The sequence below is a fragment of the Miniopterus natalensis genome, chromosome 18, assembly GCF_054644295.1.
Source record: "Miniopterus natalensis isolate mMinNat1 chromosome 18, mMinNat1.hap1, whole genome shotgun sequence".
Taxonomy (NCBI): domain Eukaryota; kingdom Metazoa; phylum Chordata; class Mammalia; order Chiroptera; family Miniopteridae; genus Miniopterus; species Miniopterus natalensis.
The window spans coordinates 36,096,528-36,115,487 of record NC_142098.1 but is presented as its reverse complement, the minus strand read 5'-3'; the positions used below and the strand labels follow the sequence as shown (position 1 = coordinate 36,115,487).

The 18,960-nt window shown below is 51.5% G+C and overlaps 1 protein-coding gene across 2 annotated transcripts; it reads left to right on the top strand.

Moving 5' to 3' along the window:
• The first annotated feature begins 415 nt into the window (after positions 1-415).
• On the top strand, positions 416-17,560 carry SMG9 (SMG9 nonsense mediated mRNA decay factor). Of its 2 annotated transcripts, XM_016219520.2 has the most exons (14): positions 416-694; positions 3,994-4,149; positions 6,036-6,110; positions 6,199-6,463; positions 6,547-6,644; positions 8,763-8,875; positions 11,148-11,259; positions 11,928-12,023; positions 12,429-12,514; positions 13,460-13,566; positions 14,538-14,645; positions 14,824-14,952; positions 15,262-15,406; positions 17,054-17,560. In XM_016219520.2, exons 2-14 carry the CDS (start codon positions 4,000-4,002, stop codon positions 17,130-17,132), a joined length of 1,563 nt encoding a protein of 520 aa, XP_016075006.1. In that variant the 5' UTR covers positions 416-694; positions 3,994-3,999; the 3' UTR covers positions 17,133-17,560. The 2 variants fall into 2 exon arrangements, with proteins under 2 accessions (XP_016075006.1, XP_016075007.1); XM_016219521.2 differs by lacking the exons at positions 416-694; positions 3,994-4,149 and adding an exon at positions 4,187-5,155.
• The last annotated feature ends 1,400 nt before the right edge of the window (positions 17,561-18,960 follow it).

Genomic DNA, 18,960 nt, shown 5'->3' with positions numbered 1-18,960 from the left:
ACTCTGAGGCAAAGCCAGTCTGGACCTTTCGTCCGGGGTTCCTTCCGCCTGCAGTGCCCTCGCCGGCCCTTCAGGTCCCAACCGGACCTGCACCCTTTCCTCAGTGCCCTGAACCTCCACAGAACGGGAGCACACGCTTCCAGAGCACACTTCAGGTCAGAGTCATTACTGTACTCTCAGCACATACTTTGCCCAGGACACAGAAATTCCTCCCTGCCGCCCCACCCCACCGTCTCCCGCCGACACCACTGAGGAGGCGGGACCCGAACCTGAAATCTCCGGAGCCGCCCTCTCTCCGGGGCTCTCTTCTCAGCACACCCACGCCTGCCTCCACCCACGCGCACGCGCACTGAGTCGGGGCCGCCCCCGGAATCCGCATGCGTGTTGAGGCCAACCAGCTCCAACAGCGCATGCTCCGCCGGGCGCTCACGCTCGCGGGACCTGAGCTCAGCTAAGGCCCCGCGATAACTCCTCCTGCTCTTCCTCCTTCGGGCCGGCCTTCTGTGGCTGCCGCTTCCGGGGTGCTCAGGCCGGTTCCGGAGTGGCCGGTCCCTGCTTTCTTACTCTCTCTCCCACACTCCTGGCCTTTCAGACGCCATTTTCGAGCGGGGGCCTGCTGGTGGAACCTCCCCACCCCACCCCCGTCACGGAGAAGGCGCTCCGCGTCCTACGAGCCAATCAGCAGCCGCCTTAGGTAAGGGGCCTGGGTGCCCGCGCGCGGCCCGCTCGTCGATGGGGGCGCTTCAGGGCCCGCCCCGTTCTTGACCGTTAAACCGCCGCTCGGACGCCCGCGGGTGTGCTGGCTGGAGTACTGAGCCCAGAGCTGCGCGTTACGTGCGGGCGTGGCGGGACTGGGGTGGGGATAGGCGGGAACTTGTAAAGAGGCACTTTGTTTCTGGGAGCTCCTAATAGAGAGGGCTTGTAAACTGGTTACAAAGGATGCGAAGGTCCTTCCGATAACGTGTCAAGAGAAACCAAAGTTGTGGGAGGACCCTCGCAGAGGGCCTGCAGGCAGACCCTTGAAGAGCAGGGAGGTACGCCAGGTGCCTTCAGATACTGTGGAACTGGAAGCTTGAGTCGTAGGGCTCCTCATGGAGGCCGGTGAACAGATGCCTGCATAGGGGAAGTCTCCTGAATAACGTACAGGCTCATCAGTTCTGGTTGCGGCCCCATGTAGGGACCTGTAAAGACATTTAAGTGTTAGAGAGTCCTTAGAAACGCGTGTAGACTCTTGAGTGTTTCATTGGGGTTGGCGTAAATACGGAGTAAGGAACTGGGAGTCTCCCCAAATAATTTGCAGACAGACACTTGGATTCTGAGAGATCCCCCAAAGGGGGAAAGGTGCCTAAGTACTGAGCAGGCCCCTCCAAAGAAATGTGTAATTAGACTCCATTTCTGGGAGGTCACCGTGGAATCCTGTCATTAGACACTTAAATAGATTGGCTTTATACATTTTGGGGGAATCCCCAGAGGAGCTTGGAAACAACATTGAGGGTCCCCAGATTGCATGTAGGTGGACTTACTCTGGGGAACCCTCCATAAGGGCTGTTAAATAGACTCAAATACTGTAGAGGTTTGCAGAGTAACATGCAAATGGATGCTCGTTTTTGTGGGAAAGGGGCCCTCCTAGGTATGTAAACACTTCAGTGCGGGGACAGAATGTCCACTGAGGCGTGAAAACACACTTAAGCACTGCAGAGGTCGTCAGAATAGTGTCAGACACTTCATTGTAAGGGAGAAAGGAGAGTGTCCCAAGCTCTGAGGGGTATCTCCTACTGAGATTGTAAACAGCCATTTAAGCCCTGGATGAATCATTTCCATAAACATTTGTAAACAGGCCTTGTCCTCTCCCTGTCTTAAATCCAGTTTGTGTCTGGGGAAGGGGTCACACAGAGCAGTGAGAGAGGAGCTAGACAGGCCTCTACCTGATTATCGGAATTACTCCTGCATCCTGTAAACAGATACTTCAGTTATAGAAAAAGTCATCTCACGGGGACCTGTTAATGTCACTTTGTACTGTGGTAGGATTGGAGGGGATTCATTGACTGATTTAACAGGCACTTAAGAGCCAGCTAAGCAAGAGTTGGCAAACTTTCTCTGTGAAGGGCTTGGGAGTAATTATTTTAGACTCTGCGTGGCTACTGTCTCTGTCTCAGCTACTCATCTCTGCCATTGAATCAAGAAGGCAGCCATAGACAGTTTGTAAATTGATGGCCGTGTTCCAATAAAACTTTATGTACAAAAACAGAAGGCAGACCAGATTTGGTCCATAAGCTGCAGTTTGCCAACTTGACCCATGAGCAGCAGCAGATGGCCTTATAGTCCTGTAAACAGACAAGTACTGAGAGTCTTCCCTAGAATGAGGTGTAAACACCTGGCAAAAGTCCCGAGGTACCTGTAAACAGATACTTAAGTGGTAGGGAGTGGGTCATAAAGGTAACCTACATTTTATAACGTGAACACTGGTGAGACCTTGGAGTGTAATGGATGACGAACCACCAGGAATGGAAGGTAAATAGACACTGAAATTTAGAAGGATACCAGATGAAAATAGGCCCTTAGATGCCGGAGCCCCACCCCACATATGCCAGTAACGGTTAATCAAAATGTTGTAGGGGGCAAGAATGGCACTGGGTGTTAGTCTGGTGGGGTCACGTTGGACTTGGGTTCTGGCTAGGAAAGAATTCAGAGCCAAGACCCAAACTACAAGAGAACATTTATTTGGTAAAATTACAGAGGTGGAAGAAGTAATTTCTAGAAGAAATGGGCTTAGGAAACAAGTTATAGAGGCAAAGGAAGGGCCTTTGGGACTTGAGAGTGAGGAAGCTACTGGTAACCTGCCTGCGGGAAGGGGGGGGGGGAATGTGAAGGGAAAGGCAAAGACAAAGGCTCTGAGCTGCTCCCAGAAGGGAGAGTGCTAGGTCCTCTGTCCTAATGGTTTTACTTAGGGGAGGTCCCAGGGAAAGATCTCATTATAATATTCAGCAGCTTTCCAGGTGTGTCCTTTCAGGGTTGTGGTCTCTACTGATTGTTTGGTCGGTGCCAGGTCCGGGGCCATCATTCAATGCAGCTGGTCCTGAGGTCAGCCATGGCTAGTTTTGCCGCTTTTCTGGGCCTGAAACGAATATAACTGAGGCCTGGATGTTATCTCTAGGGATGAGAGGTCAGAGGGTCCAAACTGAATGTTGGGGAAAAAATGCTGCCCGGGGGGCTAAGTCCCACCCCTATAGTTGTCCTTTGCTAGGCATCCAGGGCTTTCCATCCTGGTGACCTTCTGTACCTGGCCCATCGTCCTTGCTCTGCTCGAGTCTGTCTACTGCCTATCACGAAAAGAGTAGTTGTCTCACTGAGGATCATGTAACTGATTTGTAAGGAAATGCCTGGCAGCATTTTGAGAAACAGGATGTCCCATTTTTATGTGACTCCGAATTATATTTATGTTGAGGCAAAGCAATTAATAGTTGGGAATCGTTTTGGTTACAAGTAGAAATGTATTTGTTTCTCACTGAATCTTGAGGCAGGCAATTCACTGTTAATAGGGAACCCCCGCCCTCATATCCTGATCTACCATACCTTCCTTCCGTTAAGTTGTCTCACAGTCCAAGATGGCTGCTTGAGCCCCGGCCTCCACACCCACATTCCTTCAAGCTAGGAGGAGGAAGGAGAAAAGGCATGGCAAGCATCTGTGACGGAAAGTTTCTGAAAGCTGCCATAACTCACTTCTGGCGTCTTATCATTGGCCAGAAAGAACTTAGTCACATGGACACACCTAACTAGGCTGAGCAGTGTATCCTGGATAGTTGTGTGCCTATCTCAGAACTGAGGGTTTTATTTTTTTGGAAGAAGTGAAGAATGGGTATTGAGAGCCAGTTGGCAGTCTCTGCCACAGCTAGAGCTCTCTTGAAAGAAAGTGTCTTCTTAAAGTCCTGGGTGAACCAAGTAGAGTGGGGTGAGACTCTCCTCACCGTGGAATCGACCTCTTTTTCTCTGTAGGCGACGATGTCTGAGTCTGGTCACAGTCAGCCTGGGCTCTATGGTATAGAGAGGCGGCGACGGTGGAAGGAGCCTGGCCCTGGCGGTCCCCAGAATCTCTCTGGGCCTGGTGGTCGGGAGAGGGACTACATCGCACCATGGGAAAGAGAGAGACGAGTGAGTTTCTAGTCCCAGGGACAGCATTTCTGTATTCATTCATTCCACAGATGTTTATTGAGCACCTGCCATGTGCCAGGCACTAATCTAGATGCTGGGGATATATCTGTGAACAAAACCAACTGCCCTCATGGAGTAAGAGAGTAGAGAGTGATAAAGGGAGCTCTTAGATGAGGTGGTCAGAGAAGCCTTCTTTGAAGAGGTGACTTTTGAGCAGAGACCTGAATGTGGTGAAGGAACAAGCAATGACAGAAATCCTAGTGAAGACTATTCTAGGTAGAAAGAATGGCATATGCAAAGGCCCTGAGGCCTATACCTGGTGGGTTTAAGCCAGGAGGCTAGTGTGGCTGCAGTGGATGAAGGAGGAGGGAAAGTGATAGAAGGCTGAGGTCAGAGAGGTAACTGGGACCAGATCATGTAGGACCTGGAAGGCCATGGAAAGAACTTTGGATTTCACTGGATGAAACTGGCATTGGAGAGTTTGAGACAGTAACTTTCTATTTATTTAGCAGCATGCAGTGTACCACACTGTGCAGAGTGCTTTACATCCTTTGGGTCTTCCCGAACTTACAGCTACCCCTTTGAAGTAGAACCTCTGATAGATGCAGTTCTCACTAAGAAGGAGAATGAGCCTCAGGGGAAGGGACTTACCCAAAGTCATAGTCAGTAAGCTCTGGGGCTAGGACTTCAGCAGAGCCTTAAGCTCAGCACCATTTGCCTGCTGTAGAGAGTGTCCTGGATTGGGAATCAGAGTGTTGGTGTGGGCCCAGGCCCTGCCTTGCTATTCTCCTGTGCTTAGATGACGTACTGCCAGAATGCGCCCTCTGGGTTCTTTCTCCAGGGCCCTGCAATCTCTCCTCCCAACATCAGTGACAACCCATTGGGCCTTATCCTGGACACCTCCCTCCCGCTTCCAACCCAGGACAGTTAGACACCAGTGCTGCACATTGTGCCTCCTGAATATCTCCTACCCATCATCTCTCTACCCTCACAGCCTCCGTCCCAGGTATCATCCGCTCCTCCCTGGACCTTCTCACCTGTCACCCTCCCTGGCCTCCTGGAAGCCCACAGCCTCTCCTCCGACAGCTCTCTCACAGCCATTCTTTCCAAAGCACTTTCATGTCCTTTTTTTCCCTCACCAGAGGCCAGTGTAGAGAGCAGGATTTAAATAGGCATCTTCAGTATACAGGAAAAGAAACAGGACAGTGAGGGGTCAAGACTCCCGGGGTTAATCAGGAAGCCAGAGACAGAACAGGACTCAAACTCACGTCTCCTCTTTCTCAAGCAGGTGGGGGGTGAGTCAGAAGAGGGCAAGATGTGGGTTCAGTCCATGGGCTTGGCCAGCACAGAGCAGGGCTGAGGAGGAGAGGGTCAGAATAGCAGGTGCTGCCAGCAGCTCTCAGTGAGCACCTGCCGTGTGTCAGGTGCCACATGGACAGTTTATGAATTCTGCCCTCTTTCAGAGTCATAGTAGACTCACCAGACGAGGAAACAGGCCTAAGCGAGGGTGGTTCCTTACCCAGATTCACACAACCAGCAAGTGGCAGGCCAGGTCTGTCTAGCTCCAGAGTCCTTGCTCCTTCCCCTTAGGCTTGTCTAGCAGAGGCAGCTGGCAGAGCTGTTGACAGCATGGATTCTGGAGCCAGCTGTCTGGGTTCAAATTCTGGCTCCATTGCCTATTGGCTGTGTATCTTGGGCTAGCCAGTTAACAACCTCTCTGCCTCAATTGCTTCATTTGTAAAGTGGATATAATAGTATCTCACAGGGTTGTTGGTAGGATTGAGGGAGTTCATGTAGGAAGGCATTTCAAATAGTACCTGGCACATAAAGGCTTTCAGAGGAGCATCTAGGAGAGCCAGTGGAATAACTGCCCTCCCTCACCACAGGATGGCAGCGAAGAGACAAACACCTCCGTTATGCAGAAAACCCCCATCATCCTCTCAAAACCTCCAGCAGAGCGGGTGAGCAGGGAAGAATCTTGGGAAGGGGGAGACTGGGAGCAACTGGCGCAAGGATCTCTCCCACTGACTGGAACCTTCTCACTCATAGTCAAAGCAGCCAGCACCTCCAGCAGCCCCTGCTGCCCCTCCTGCCCCAGCCCCTCTTGAGAAGCCTATCGTCCTTATGAAACCACGGGAGGAGGGGAAAGGGCCTGCAGCTGCAACAAATGCCTCATCCCCCGAGGGCACCACCCCACCACCCCCTGCAGCTCCTGTGCCATCCAAGGGGGAGAAGGAGGGGCAGAGACCCACACAGCCTGTGTACCAGATCCAGAACCGGGGCATGGGCACTGCTGCGCCAGCAGTCATGGACCGTGAGTTGGGGCTGAACAGAATCTGGTTGGGAGCCTCACACTGACCCTCGCCTCATCCTCTATCTCCTGCTTTGTGTTTCCAGCTGTCGTGGGCCAGGCCAAACTACTGCCCCCAGAGCGCATGAAGCACAGCATTAAGTTGGTGGATGACCAGATGAATTGGTGCGACAGTGCCATTGAGGTACTGGGGGTTGGGAGTCTCTCCATGCTTGAGCTTCCCCAGGTCCCACCCTCTCACCTCCTTCACCCCCTACCTCCAGCCTCATGGTGGGCAACACCAGTCAGACGGGTTTCAGGCAGTTGCAGCAACTAGAGGGAATGGATCCGAAAGCTCTCACCGGCCAGGGCTGAATTTCAGTCGTGTTCACTAGCTCAGCTGTACTGGTTGGTAACTGAACCACTTTGATACTGGTTGGCTAAGAGGTGCACCCACTGCCACCTAGATGCCCATTCTAACTGGTTTGAATATCATCACTCCCCAGAGGTTCCCTTTCTATACCAGTGCCCCAGCTCTAGTTCATACCTCCCATTCCTGGACTGACATACCTACCTCCAGTCTCTTAGTCTTCATTTCCCTTCTACTGCTGTTCTCCCCAGCCCCCCAGACCTGTCAGATCAGACTCCTACTCAAATTCACCCTGGTATGTCCCCTCCTTCCCCAACAGCTTGGACTTAATTAGAACAACATGCCAGGTCCATCTATTACCTGCCCCTGCCACCTCTGTGTGTCCTCTCTCACATTGATATCAACTGTGGAGTTGTTGTTTTTTTAAAAAGGAGCCAGTGTCCAGGCCCTACTCTTTAGTGCTGTCAAGTAGAACTCTCTATAGTGATGAAGATGTTCCATTTTTGTGTTATCTAGTGTGGTGGCCCTTATCCTCATATGTGGCTGTTGAGTACTTATCCATATATCCCAATATGTGGCTAGTCCAACTGAGGAATTGGACTTTTAATTTTGTTTAACTTTAATTTAAATAGCCACATGTGGTCAGTGTCTACCATATTGAACAGGGCTAGCCCTAGATGTGCTGCTTTCATGTGTCCAGAGTCAGGCCCTGGATTAGCTGCCTTTTTTTTTTTTTTTTTTAAAAAAGCTCTCCAGGTGAGTCTAAGGAGCAGCAGCCACAGTTGAGAATATACAGTGAGTCCTCACTTAATATCTTTGATAGGTTCTTGGAAACTTCGACTTTAAGCAAAATAACATACAACAAAACCGATTTTACCCTAGGCTAATGGATATAAACAAGAGTTTAGTTCCTATGGCATATTTCTGGTCACAGAATCATCACCAAACTTCTAAATAAAGACTCAAAACACTTCTAATATTAAACATTGAAATAAATTTTTTATTGGTCTTAAGAAAGTCAAAGGTTAATAAAAATAAAATCAGATAATTATTTTCCAACCTGCTTATTCCAGTTCAGAGTCATGGGTGAGCCTATTCCTGCAGCTCAGGGTGCCAGGTGAGAACCCACCCTGAACAGGAGCCCTTTCCAAGGCCCGCCCACACCCACACTCACACTCACTCAGACTAGAACAATTTAGACACTCCAGTGCACCTGATGTGCACATCCCTGGGATGTGGGAGGAAACCGAACACATGTAGAAAACATGCGAACTTTACACAGATGGTAACCCTTGCTGGGAACTGATCTTTTAAATTTTTTTTCATTAACCTTATAACAAAACAATGCTTTTCAAGGGCCTGCTGTATTCCTTTTCCTTGAGTAATGTCTCTTATGCCCCCTGGTGGTGAAAGTCAGCAGAGTTGGTGACCTGGAGGTGATGGTCTCATGAATCTCCAGGACTTAAATCCCACAGAAAGAGCCAGATGGACTGATCTCCTCTTCCTGCACACTTCTCCCTTTCTGATGCTTCCTTCCCCATGTTTTCCCAACCGAGCAGAGAGCCTCCCAAGAGTCAGCTCTGATAACCCTCAGTTACCAAGTCCTGTCTTCAACCTGTCCTTCCTTTCCTGTGCTTCCCTTCTCTTCCCCAAGGCCAAGCTTCCCTTGTTTGCACTGTGCTCCAGCCACACTGACTTCCTATTAGCTTCTCAACCATGGCAGTAACTCTCTTTTCTGCTTTGGAACTCTCACAAATGCTGTTCTTTGTGCCCCAAATATTCCACATACCCTCCTCCCCCCCGACAGAGGCCCTTTGCCCAATTGGGGGCAAGAATTTTTTCTTCATATCTGATAAGGCAGGTGGGCAAGCCATGGAAGTCTGGGGCCCCTTCATTTCATTCCCTGTCCAGCTGACAGATTCACGAGGGCCGCGTTACTGCATCTTCCCACAGTACCTGTTGGATCAGACCGATGTGTTGGTGGTTGGTGTCCTGGGCCTCCAGGGGACAGGCAAGTCCATGGTCATGTCATTGTTGTCAGCCAACACTCCTGAGGAGGACCAGAGGTGAGGGGGCATCAGGTAGGAGTGTGAGGGGCCAGGAGGGAGGTGGGCACCCGCCTGACACTGGGGGGTGGTCCTGGGTGTTGCTAGTGGTGTTACCCAAGGTCTTTGAGGAGTTGCCTCCCCTCTCTTAGCCTCAGTGTCATCAGATGAGGACAAACAGGATTAGACGAAGTTTTTGCGTAGCGCCAAGGTAATTAGCCCCGTTCCTCCCTCCCTGCCTGCCTGGCCCCGGAAAATGGTACAGAGCCCAGCCAGGAACTGGGGTGGTGTACTCATTTGTCTTTGGATGAGGCCAACATCAGTCTCAGCCTGTCACTTACCAGCTGGTTGACCTTGGGCAAGTCACTTCACTTCCAGTGTCTCACTTTCTTATCTGTAAAGTGAGTTTTTGAAATAAGATCAGGAGACAGAAACTAACAAGAGCCTGGCACGGAGCAAATGCTCACAGATGTGGCTGAATTTGGCCTGGGAAGTAGAATGGGAGAGAGATCTGGATGGAAGGCATGGGTTCTAGACCAGCCTCAGTCTGGGTGCACTCTTCTGCACGCTGGGGATACAAGAGTAAACAGAACTGGCAAAAATACGTCTGTGGGACTTACATTTTTAATGGGGGAGATAGTAAACTAACTACTGGGCATGTTAGAAGATGGTAACAAAGTGGGAAGGGATCAAAGAAGGCAGTGTTAGGGCTAGGTTACAGTTTTAAGTTGGGTGGTTAGGGAAGGCTTCACTAAGGGGGCATTTGAGAAAAAGCAGACTTGGAGGAGGGAAAGGATTCCTGTTGGAGGGATGGCAGGTGTGAACCTCTGAGCTGGGATAGTACCTGGTGTGTGTGTGGAATTACACAGAAGCCCTGGAGCTGGAGTGGAACGAACAAGAAGGGGAGCTGGGCATCGAGTCAGAGAGACAAGGGAGGCCCCAGAGCACTGGGCTTGTCAGTCGTTATCCACTCTTTCCACCCTGCAGTCCTCGCTACACAGCAGCAAGGGGAGCTTTCCAAAATCCAAACCAATATTGTCACTCCTCTACTTAAACCTCTTCAGGGGCTTCCCCAGGTTCCTGGGCCAAAGCCCCAGCTCCTCCCCGTGCCCCTCCAGGGCCTGTGTACCTTCTCCTTGCTCCCAAGCCCAGTGTTCTGTCTGCTCTTATCACACTGCTCTGATCCTTACACAGGCCACCTGCCTTCTGGATTAGTCTTTGCTTCCGTCCTCCACACCCCCTGCCTACCTGCCCCTTAAAGTTAATTAAAGTTGCTTAATTAGCTTCCTTGTCTCTCACCCTCAGCAGCATCATTTGCCTCTTAGGGCAATCCTTCCCTGCTCTATAGACAAATTTATTCCCACTTGGAGCGCTACACGCTTCTTCCTAATTTCTGTTGATTTTTAAGCTAGACCAGAAGGTCCATGGAAGCAGAGATTTTGTCTTTCTTGCTCGCTTTTGCATCCTGGTGTCTGGCACATACGAAGTCTTCAGTATAGTGTTAAGTGGGAGGATACCTGCTTTGTGTCAGACGACATACTAAGCACCTCAGGGAGGTGGCAGTTACCCTTCGAGAAGTGAGTACTATTACCGTGATTTTACAGATGGAAAGAGACAAAATCTCGTTGTCTAAGTCATAGAGTGACCAGGCTGAGCTCAGTGGTTTAGGGCAAGGCCCAGCTCTGCCAGCTCTGCTGTCATGCCCCCAGCATCCAGCACAGGTAGAAGTGAGGGAGCCTCACCCGACGGGAGCGCTGGGAACCAACACACCGAACAGCCTCTCCCTGTGGAGAGTTATCAGTGCCCGTTGCCAGTGCCTGGCAGAGAGCAGGTGTACTTGGTAATTAATGGCTAGCAGTTACAAATCTGTATGTCAGACACTTCCAAGGGCATTACCTATGTTAGCCTTACAGTAACCCTGAGAGGTTCGAGACTATTGTTATCCCCATTCTACAGATGAGGAAACCAAGAAAAAAGAGATGAAGGAATCTGCTAAAGCCATTCAACCAGGAAGAGGTAGAGCTGAGAGTTGAATCCCAGCAGTCAGGCCTGGTCCCTGTTCCTCAGCACCTCAGGCTACTAACTTTGTTAAATGAATTAATAAATCTACTTATGGGTGGGGGTGGAGTCATGTGGTAAAATATAGCCCTTGCCTCCCAGACAGCGGGGGCTGTGGATGGAAGGCTTTGTGGGCAGGCAGGGAACCATGTCACACATGCTGATTTCATGATCACACTGGAGGTGTCCAAAGCTGAGAACCAGACTCGAACGCTTCCCACCTGCTCCTCCACAGGGCGTATGTTTTCCGAGCCCAAAGCGCTGAGATGAAGGAACGAGGGGGCAACCAGACCAGCGGCATTGACTTCTTTATTACCCAAGAGCGGATTGTTTTCCTGGACACACAGGTGCCAACCTCCACTTGCCCCACCCAGCCGCATGCCACATTCAGCTCTTTCCCAGAATGTGTTAAAACCAGCACCCTGCTTGCTGCGTGTGGTTCTAGCCTAGCCAAGCCAAGGCCATGCTAGGTGCCTTTGGGCAAATTATGACGTTTTGGCCCTTAGTCTCTCGTCAGGTTTTGTCCCCCTCTCTGTGTGTGTACACAACAGCCTAAAAAATCCAGCGTAACAGTTTGAAGTGTGGCCCTAGAATCAGTCTATGTCCAGACCCTGCCTTTAAGTCTTACTTGCTGAGTAACTTTAAGTAAATTTTAATACTGCCCCCCCCTCAGTTTCTTCATCTGTAAACGGGGATGCTAAGGGACACGACTCATTCAAGTAAATGTTAAATTTATTAGCACTAGGAGCTCTCTCCTGTTTGGGCGTGAGGCACTTGGGAGCAGTGGCGGTGTGTAAAAGAGCTGGGGAAAGGGTATCTGCTTTGAAACTTTCCTTTTGCCTCTTGCTGACTAGTGCTGTATTAATTAGAAGCTGCCTACTTGTATTTTTTACCTTATTTTGTCCCAAGAGAGGTGATGTATTTGCCTTCAACGTGGGAGCCTTGGGAAGCCATGCCCCTTAGGATCCCTGCCCACAGCTGCTTCCCTGACCTGTTTTTCTCCTCCTTGCTCCAGCCCATCCTGAGCCCCTCCATCTTGGACCACCTCATCAACAATGACCGCAAGCTACCGCCAGAGTACAACCTTCCCCACACCTACGTTGAGATGCAGGTGAGGGGCCGAGCCAGGCCTAGGGGTGAGGCCCTGCCCTTCCTTGCAAGATCTGTGATGAGGGGTTGGATATGTGTTGACCTCGTTTCTGCTTCATCGGAGCCCCCGCTGTAGGAAGAGGACAACATTGAGAGTCAGACCTGGCTCTGCCCCTCAGAAAAGTCATTTCCCGCCCCCTCCCCCTTCAAGCCTCAGTACCTGTCTCTGAAGATGGTGATTGGTCCAACTTTGCCCTATTTAGGGATGGCCCATGAGGGAAGTGCCAGCACAGTCTGGGCACACAGTAGGTGCTTAAAGGCTCTGAGGCCCTTACCCTGCTGCCTCCTCAGCTGAGTTCTATATCAGGGACCCCTCTCTGGGCAGAGGGGACCTTCATCTCTGTTGTACCTTCCCACCCACCCTCAGTCGCTCCAGATTGCTGCCTTCCTCTTCACTGTGTGCCACGTGGTAATTGTCGTCCAGGACTGGTTCACGGACCTCAGTCTGTACAGGTGAGGGGCTGGTGGGAGGGCCTCACAGGTCTGACAGGTTCCACAGAGCAGCCACAGGGACCCTTTCAAAATGTAAGTGGAGCGGGTCACCACCTCCTAACCCTCCCTCACGTACACACATTTACAACCCTCCACTGACTTTACACATCACTCAGCAAAATCCAAAGTCCTTCCTGTGCCTGGCCCACAGGGCCCTACACAGTATGTTCCCATCTCCTCCCGCTTTCCATCCCCCCTCCATTAAAGCCGTAGTACCCTCGTGTCTGTTCCTCACATCTGTTCCTCACGCAGCTTAGGCCCTCTGCACTCCTCATCCCTCAATCAGAAACTCTCGTCCCACAGACCTCAGAATCCCTCCCTCATGGCCTTCAGGTCAGCCTCAGGCCTCCCCTGACCTCCTCACTTAGCGCTCCATTCCTCACCCCCCTCGCCCTGCTGTGTTTCCTTCATTGCACTTGCCACCCCTGACAGGATGGTGTAGATCTCTCTATGGCCTGACTCCCCCATTAGAATGAATCTCCCTGGTTGCCAGGGGTTAGGACGAGGGAGGGATGGCTAGGAAAGAGTCCCCAGTGCCTCACTCAGTGCCTGGCACAGGGTAGATATTTAATACAAATTTGTTGAATAAATAGCAGAAGGAGTTGACTTGTCTAGTCATGTCAGTGTAAGTTCATGAATGTTGATAGCAAGGAGGCTGGAGAGGGGGCAGGAGGCCTGTGGGAAATGCCTATGCTTTCCACTCAGTTTTGCTGTGAACTTAAACTGCTCTAAAATATAATAGCATAAACTCATAAAAAATGTATACAGTTTATATAAATCCATGGATTTGTGTCTGAATTCCCTAAAATTGTGTGAGAAATCCGGTATGTATGCGACATCCCCAGGCGGTGGGATGTGGGGTGCCAGTGGCAGAGCTTTAACCCACCTCTCACCCCAAATCCCAAGGTTCCTCCAGACAGCGGAGATGGTGAAGCCCTCCACCCCATCCCCCAGCCACGAGTCCAGCAGCTCATCAGGCTCTGATGAAGGCACTGAGTACTACCCCCACCTGGGTGAGAAACTTTCTAGGGGCCAGAGGAGTAGGTAGAGGGAACAAAGGGACAAGACCAGGGACACTGGGGAAGTGGGGAGCTGGGAGGAGGGAAGTGAAAAAGAATTAGCCCTAGTTTCTCTAACGGTCCCACTTTCTCAGTCTCACCCTGGCCATCAAGGACATGCCCCTGAGTCTGGCTCTGGCTCTTTGATCAGAATGGGAGCCTCTTGAGGACAGGACCCAAGTCTCCCTGTTGCTGGGTCTCTTGCATCTCCGAGTGCGGGCCTCAGGGAGTGCGTGTTGGATTGACCCAAGTGACCCTCTGCCTCCGTGCTCCCACTGTGGCCTGTGTGGCCCTCCCACATGCCACTCCTCTGCCTCTCTGGCGTTTTTTTGGTTTTTTTAAAATGAGGGTTTTTTTTAATCTTTATTTCAGAGAGAGGAAGGGAGAGAGAGAGACAGAAACATCAATGATGAGAGAGTCATCACTGATCGGCTGCCTCCTGCATGGCCCCCACTGGGGATCGAGCCCGCAACCCGGGCATGTGCCCTGACTGGGAATCGAACCACAATCTCCTGGATCCTAGGTTGATGCTCAGCTACTGAGCCACACCAGGCCAGGCTGCCTCTCTGTTCTTGCTCTGCTCTATTGATGCCCTGCTTTTCTCAGAGATCTAGGTCATCTGGGACACCCCAGGCAGGGCCTTGCCTACTTCTCTGGCCTTACTAAGACCCTGGTGCCACTTTCTGAAACACTCCTAATCATGGGGCCATCTTCCTCTCTGTCTTTTCCATCTTTGCAGCAGAAACCAGATCTAAATCATCTCTGGGTCCCCAGCATTGCCCAGGGCCTGGTGCTAACGTGAAGTTACATGTCACATAAATATTTACAAGTAATCTGAACTTGAGGGTAAGGGCAGATCTTCAAGATGAGATGGGGGAGTGTACATGGCCAAGCCTCACAGGGCCCCATCTCCCCTTTACCCCCAGTATTCCTACAGAACAAAGCTCGCCGAGAAGACTTCTGTCCTCGAAAGCTGCGGCAGATGCACCTGATGATCGACCAGCTCATGGCTCACTCCCACTTGCGTTACAAGGGTGAGCGTTCCTGAGCCACTCCCAAGCTGGCCAGTGGCGGCCTCACGCCTGGTTCAACCTCACAGCCCAGATTCCCAGACTAGTCTTCTGATCCTAGCTTGACCATTTCACACGCACCCCTCCCCCGCTCCGTCCCCTGGAGCATGGTACCTGCAGGCTCATAGGTTCTCTCCTCCAGGTACTCTGTCCATGTTACAGTGTAACGTCTTCCCTGGGCTCCCCCCTGACTTCCTGGACTCTGAGGTCAACTTGTTCCTGATGCCCTTCATGGACAGTGAGGCAGAGAGTGAAAACCCACCAAGAGCGGGTATGGCTCCCCTCGGGGGAATTGGCCACAGGGACACGGGTGCTTCCTTGGTCTGGAGGTTGACATGGATCCACCGTGGTTAGGGGGAGACACGGTCTGCCCTGGGCTGGGAGTGACGGGGTCCCACCCTGCAGTGAGGGGAGACTCTAGCCTGTCCCTGAGGTGCTCAGACCCTTTTTCAGGAGCATGTTTCAGAGTCGTGGGAGTATGGGAAGAGCTGGCCCGGGGCTGAACTCAGGTGCTCCTGGAAGCCCAGGATGTTGTTTGACTGGGAGGAAGACCCCTTATCCTCCCACCTCAACTTTTCAGGACCCGGCTCCAGCCCACTCTTCTCCCTACTCCCGGGGTACCGTGGCCACCCCAGTTTCCAGTCCTTGGTGAGCAAGCTCCGGAGCCAAGTGATGTCCATGGCCCGGCCGCAGCTGTCACACACAATCCTCACTGAGAAGAACTGGTGAGAGCTCTTGGCAGAGGGGGCCCAGTGTAAGGTGCCTCTCATCCCCCCAATGCTGATGCAGGCAGAGGATGTTCTCAGAGCTCTCTCTGCGTTCAGTTTCCTTTTCTGGAACATTGATCATTGCTACCAGCTTGTAAGCGCCTCTGCCATGCCAAGCTACATGCTGTTTCATGTGGTGCTTTTTCTTAAATTTTTCTTTTTTCTTTTTTAGGGCTAAAGTTAAAATCAGGGTCAGGGTTAGGGTTTAGGGCAGAGTTTAAAAGGTTAAGTTGAGTGGTTAGGTGAGAGTTGGGTTTAGAGATAGCAGTAGGGTTATAGTTGAGGATTTAGGGTTTAGGTTTTGGGTTATGTGTAGGGTTAGGGTTAGGGTTTAAAGTTTAGGATTTAGGATTAGGGTAAGTATTAGGGTTAGGGCTAGGCTGTTAGGGTTAATGTTAGGTTTAGTGTCAAATGGTTGAGGTTAGTGTTAGAGGGTTAGCATTAGTGTTAGTGTTAGAGTGTTAAGAGGGTTAGGGTTATTTTTTAATTAAATGTATTGGGGTGACATTGGTTAGTAGCATTATAGTTTTAAATGTACAATTCTGTGATACATCAACTGTGTCTTGCATTGTGTGCTCACCACCCAAAGTCTAGTCCCCTTCTGTCACCAGAGATTTGACCCCTTTATCTTCTCCATCCCCACAAACCCCCTTCCCCACTGGTCATTCCCATACTCTTGTCCGAGTCTGTGGGTCGTTTTGTTTGTTTGTTGCTATCTGTTTTATATCCCACATTGTTCCATGGGATTTCAAATCCTCCTAATTAGCCAGTGTAGTGTAGGTTTCGTCACCGATTTTACTAGTGAGGACGTTTAGGCTCAGAGAGAAGTGTCACAGGACACACCTGTGGTTGGATGTCATTAGATTGTGAAGAGTAGGACGGTAAGCCCAGTCAAGCTTAAAGATTTATTCTAAGGCCTTGTGTGCAGAAAGTGCAGCCTCCAGGAAAGGAAACCAGAAAGCCGTCAGGAACCACAGGACTGAGTCTTCCAGCTTTCACTGGATGCAGTCTAATTGTCCCCCCCTCATCCTCCTCCTCTGCCAGCTGGCTTTCACTCTTTCACAGAACCCTCCCCAGTGCCAGGTTTATGTGACTTTCCATGTCCACAGCCCACAGCAGGTTGGCCTCCTTTAATTTCTAAGAGAAACAAATTTGAAAAAGGAATAGCTTGGCTTGGTGCAGCCTCTATGGTTCCCTAGGTCTTTGCCGTCAGCTGTGGGAGGGGGAGGGAGTAGCAGCAGCAGGAAGGCACTCAGATGAGGGCAGCGCCCAGTGGGGAGGGGAGAATTTGGGAGGTAGAAGGGTTAGGCAGCTGATCATCACAAGACTCTGGAGGGCAGTAGAGACTGAATCGCTCCCCACAAAGGCCAACACTGAGTAGAGTGGGGGGGGATTTGGACTTGGAGGTAGGGGCTGAGGTCTTAGTCCAGGTTCCAGACCTTCAGCTTTTCTTACCATGGGGGCACTTAGGGAATTAGGGCCATGTCCCATCAGCATTGGCGTCTTCCCTGTAGCCCAGTTGAGGCTCACATCACATATCATACGGGGGCCCAAGGCTGGGTGGGGCCCCAGCCAGGGAAACTGACTGTTGATCTCCTCTCACAGGTTCCACTATGCTGCTCGGATCTGGGACGGGGTGAAGAAGTCCTCTGCCCTGGCAGAGTATAGCCGTCTGCTGGCCTGAGACTGAGTGGAGGAGTGTCATGCAGGGAAACCCCTTTTGTGTCCCCAGTGGATGGCAATGGAGCACACATGTCCTCCCCCTGGTGAAGTGGAGAGTGGCAGGCAGCAGACCTGATGGATGAGGAACCGTGACTTCCTCACCCAGAGACATGAGGCGTTCAGGCCAGGCCCCCCCACCCTCAGTGGAGCATTGTTCAGGGGTGACTGAGATCCTACCCTCAACCTGGGACAGGGCAGCCCATCCTCAGTCTCCCACAGGGATAAGTGGTGGGAGGAGTCTGAATGGTTACCAAGAAGTGCAGGTTCCATCTTGACCTTCCTCTGCAGGGACAGGACTCCCAGCCCTTTCCTGTAAGGTGAGGCCCAGCCTGGGGAGCTCTTTATTGGAGCAGATCTGGTGGTTCAAATAAAAACAGTCGTGCAAGCCTATTCTGGTGCTTTTCCTCTGCTCTCGCCAGCATGCTGCCCTGGAGCAGGGCACATTTGGGTCCCAAGCCTTGTGGGCAGATTATCCTTGACTGCCCACTGGAGCCTGAATGAACTTCCCACAGGGACTCATTCAGTCTCGGTCATAGAGTTGTTGGGAGCAGATGAAGTCAAGCTCTAGTTAAGGACGAAGCCCCTAGAAAGGGGTGCTCTGTTTTCTGGGATGCCATCAAGCCCCTTGTCTCTGTGTTACAGATAGGAAAATACAGTGACTACCCTTGTATCGTCTGCTCTCACTTGGTGACAGTGCCTGTCTTTGGTGAAATGCCTAAACAGTGTTCAGTGGTTAACAATAGAACATATCCCTGGTTAGGTACAGTTGGTTAAACATAGTACTTCCCCTTGGTTGAAGCCAATTCTACCCTTGTTCAAATACTCAGACGGCCCTTACACGTGAGGCCTACTGTTGGTTTAAATATGGTGGCTTCCTTCCTCTATAAACCTCATCTACCCTTACTTTACAATAGTCCCCACCTTTCATTTAAATCCAGACTTGCCTCCAGTTAAATACACCATGCAGTTCAATTAGTACCCTCTCTCATCTGCTTAAATATAGTGCATAATCTTAGTGTTTCCCAAAGTATGTCTCTGAACTAGTCTGGCCATCACACCCATCCCAGGTTAGTCCTGTGAGATCGTGCCGCTCCCCCCTCCCATAAAGCAGTTGGTTCCAGTCTGTCCAGCTAGTCTCATCTGTCTACCACTGCCCTGTGCCACTTCTCTGTCTCCCTGGCTTCCCCTATCCTTGGGCAGACCCATAGAGTCCTGGTGTCCATGTCATGGGGATCTAGAGCCTGTCAAGGAAAACACACAACTGAAGGGTGTGGGGCAGCAAAGAAAGCACTCGGAGGCCAGGTCAGGTCCGGCCAGAGGCGGGAACCTAGGAGGTGTGAGACCCAGGGCAGGCTCTGGCCCTGCCACTGGCCAACTGAGACCTTAAGCAGGAACCTCCCTTGATGACCCCCAGGGCCCTTCAGAGCTGTGACATTTGCTGCCCTCTTACAGAAATGCTTCTGCACCCCTGCCCCACCACCCCACTTGCACAGACACTGGTGGCCGCCTCTAGGTAGACAGCTGAGTTCTTGGCCCGAAGCCCCTCCCCTCCCTGCTTCCCAGGTGGACAGCTGGTTGATCGGGGGAGGGTTGCCAGAGTGAGGGAGGTGGGGGCCATGGCCCAAGAGGGCATAAGACTCGGCGCAGAAGTGAGACAGCACACGGGCTGGTCAGGAGAGGCAGACCTTGATTTTCTTCCCATCCCCCATACGCCCAGCCTGGGGACACGGAGCCTGTTTCCTCCCAGCCCTCCGCTTCCACCTCCAGCCAGCCTGGGCTGGAGGCTGTGG

Bases quoted from the DNA above. Each gene is read 5' to 3' on its own strand.
- SMG9 (XM_016219520.2), top strand. From the start codon at position 4,000: ATGTCTGAGTCTGGTCACAGTCAGCCTGGGCTCTATGGTATAGAGAGG. The intron at 6,464-6,546 runs GTGAGTTGGGGC...TTGTGTTTCCAG, and splicing joins TGCGCCAGCAGTCATGGACC to CTGTCGTGGGCCAGGCCAAA. The intron at 12,515-13,459 runs GTGAGGGGCTGG...CCAAATCCCAAG, and splicing joins ACGGACCTCAGTCTGTACAG to GTTCCTCCAGACAGCGGAGA.